Raw genomic sequence first — 3,097 nt, forward strand, 5'->3', positions numbered from 1 at the left:
TATATCTGTACGGGCATATGGCTAGATTCTAGTAACATTTTTCGCGTCCTTGCATATGGAATCAAAAAAGAAAATCAGAACTGCTTTTTTCATATTGAGTTAAAATGCAATATTTTCTTTACAACTCATACATTGGACTGGATATAATAAATTCAAAAGGAAGCAGTACTCTTCTGAAAACTTCACTTTCCCCATGTACCCTCACATTCAATTCCTCAATTCCCCACACATCAGGGTACTTTGACCATCACCAAAATCAATTCCTTAAGGGGTACATCTGTAATTTTTATTACACGACAAATTTGTATAGGGAATCACAAGGCCCTAGAGAAAGCAACCCTTTCTATCTGTCAGCCACCGCCTATATTTTATTCCAAAAAATAATAATTCCCAAATATTCCCAATCTTTCCATTCTCCCCCTCAATTCTCCCGCCCTTTTCTCTCTAACCCTAACCCTAGTTCCTTTTCCCTAACCGTGGTTCATACTTCTCCTTTATCGATCTCTTCCAAAAAAATCGACAAACCCTAATTTATTTCGTCCGATCTAGCCCTGGAAACGATAGATCTATCGGCGGTGACGAGATCCAACGCCATGGTTGTCAACGGCCGACCTTTGAAGCGAGCGAAGAGACGCGTGACAGCAGATCTGCTCGATTTCCTCGCGTTCTCATCCGTGATTGATGCCGGTGGTAGGATCTCGGAGGGAGCGTTCAGATCCAGCGTCAGATCGTTCCTTTCAAAGCACGCGAGGCTGCCGCCGCCTCCGCCGGCGCTGATATTCACGCCGTCGGCGATGACGACGTGGCGAGTTTCGTTCAGGATCGGTGGGGAGGGGATCGTGGAGATGGACATCGTTGAAGAGGAGGTGATCAGATCCAAGTCGGTGTATTGCGATCAGTGCCGAGTTGTAGGTGAGACGGCGATCTGTTGCCGATTTCTTCATTTCGATCTGGGACCGTTCCGGGTACATTTCCCAAAATAATTATAAAATAATATTAAAATGCCGCCTCCGCCGGCGCTGATATTCACGCCGTCGGCGATGACGACGTGGCGAGTTTCGTTCAGGATCGGTGGGGAGGGGATCGTGGAGATGGACATCGTTGAAGAGGAGGTGATCAGATCCAAGTCGGTGTATTGCGATCAGTGCCGAGTTGTAGGTGAGACGGCGATCTGTTGCCGATTTCTTCATTTCGATCTGGGACCGTTCCGGGTACATTTCCCAAAATAATTATAAAATAATATTAAAATAATAAAAAGGTGGAAATTTGTCTTTTTGACCGGATCTTTCTTTGGTTGCCGGTTTGTGCGTGACAGCTGGCCGTGTTAAACTCGGACTTATGGATTTGAATTTTAAATTAATAAAATAAAATAAAATAAAATAAAATAATAAACTAATTAATTTCAATTACTTGGTTCTTAGGTTGGGGGGAGGTCGTTGCATTTAATTTGATTTTTAACTTGCTGACAGGTGGTCTGATTAATATTTAATTTGATTATATTTTATATTATGAAGAGGACCTAAACCTGCAATAGCCGGTTATCCAGGTTATTTTGGATAAGACAGCCTAGTCACGTGAATTTCGCATGCTTCCGTGCCAAATTTATGCTGGTCTATAATTTGTTTTTTAATTAATTAATTAATCACCGTTTTAATTAATTAATCACTGTTTATCCATTACATGCTTGGATTCAGATACTCTGTATAATGAAGTTTCCATTTCATGAATCATTTTTTATTACTTAACAGAAAATAATTATTTATCTTGAATATAAATAAAGGTGAACAAGGTACAGTGATAATTATTTGAGTATTTAATATAATCGAATTTATGTAATTTAGGAAGTGGACTATGTATTACTGCAAGCTGTAGAGTTTGTGGAAGATGTTTGATCCTTAAAATTAGGATCCAATGATGTTTATGAAACAAATATTATAGATAATGCTGTTGATAGTATAATTACAATGATTTGGTTAGAAATTGACGAATAGTGAATATTTGGTGTACAAATATCAATATGTCTTTTAATGCGTACAGCAAAACAAAACTTTGTAACTATTCGAGCTTGAAATTGCTAAGTTTGCATTTGTTATTGCTTTGCATCAATTTTATAAGAATGTTGAGGACATATTTACAGTTATGTGACTTTCGTATGTGCTTGTCTGAGAATATCAACAGTTATTTTTTGTTGCAATTTGTGATCTTAGTTTAGGTTTCATGAGTTGCTGATCATTGGATCATTTATTTGGATGCACAGGTTGGAGTGGGCATCCTGTGTGCAGGAAACGGTACCATTTTATTATAAGGAACAACAACAATCCCTTTTCTGGGTACCATCAGATGTGTATGCGATGTGGATCCATGTTGCACATGTTGGATTCACGGTGAGACAAGTATCCCTTGTGTTTCTTTTAGGTCTTCTTTGTTTGGAGTTTTTGAGGCACTCCTTTGAAAAGCTAACAGAATTTTAAAAACCAACTGTTGTATAGTTTTTCACTAAATTATCACAATTTCAAGATGTTTAGTCCATATTAGTTCTTATGTCTTGAGAAAATTTGAAGCTTTATATGAAGTATGTGCAGTTAATAATATTTTATATATGATTTGATCATGTTTTGTTGCTTCCTTGATATTCAGTTCAGTGTATGTTAGGCTAGAGTGTGAATGCATATTTTGTTAGTAAGAACGAGATTGCCATCTCATCTACTCTGGACTGGAAAATGATAATTGTACTATAATAGTTGCACTACTCTTGTACTCTAAGAGTCTTAGACACAGTGAAGTGGGTCCATTGCAACTCTTAATTTACTTTTGCAATTTATATGAAAAAAGGTCCCGCTTATTTGTGTGTAGGAGTACATAAGAGTAGCATAACTCTTGTGTATGGTTATCACTACTACTCCGAATAGGTGGTCAGTTATCATCACACAAAATCTATCGTAAAGTAAATAAAGCGATTTGAAAAAGCCTAATTACGTTGTTGAGGTGGTGCATTGTTCATTGATGCTTTTAATAAAACTGATTTGATTGCATTGAAGAACAGAGAGGATGTGGTGTAAGTGATGAGAAAAGGAAAGGGTAAAAAGGAGAGGTGACA

General features: G+C 37.6%; 1 protein-coding gene across 3 annotated transcripts; it reads left to right on the top strand.

Annotated features, from left to right (window-relative positions):
- Positions 407–3,085, top strand: LOC109826188 (PHD finger protein At1g33420-like). Of its 3 annotated transcripts, none has more exons than XM_020393183.1 (2): positions 407–912; positions 2,258–3,085. In XM_020393183.1, the coding sequence occupies exons 1-2, from the start codon at positions 594–596 to the stop codon at positions 2,386–2,388; spliced, it is 450 nt and encodes a 149-aa protein (XP_020248772.1). In that variant the 5' UTR covers positions 407–593; the 3' UTR covers positions 2,389–3,085. The 3 variants fall into 3 exon arrangements, 1 of the variants encoding a protein (XP_020248772.1); XR_002243226.1 differs by lacking the exon at positions 407–912 and adding an exon at positions 1,010–1,211; XR_002243225.1 differs by lacking the exon at positions 407–912 and adding an exon at positions 1,010–1,158 and having other exon boundaries at positions 2,258–2,309.

The sequence above is a fragment of the Asparagus officinalis genome, chromosome 10 (assembly GCF_001876935.1).
Source record: "Asparagus officinalis chromosome 10, Aspof.V1, whole genome shotgun sequence".
NCBI lineage: Eukaryota > Viridiplantae > Streptophyta > Magnoliopsida > Asparagales > Asparagaceae > Asparagus > Asparagus officinalis.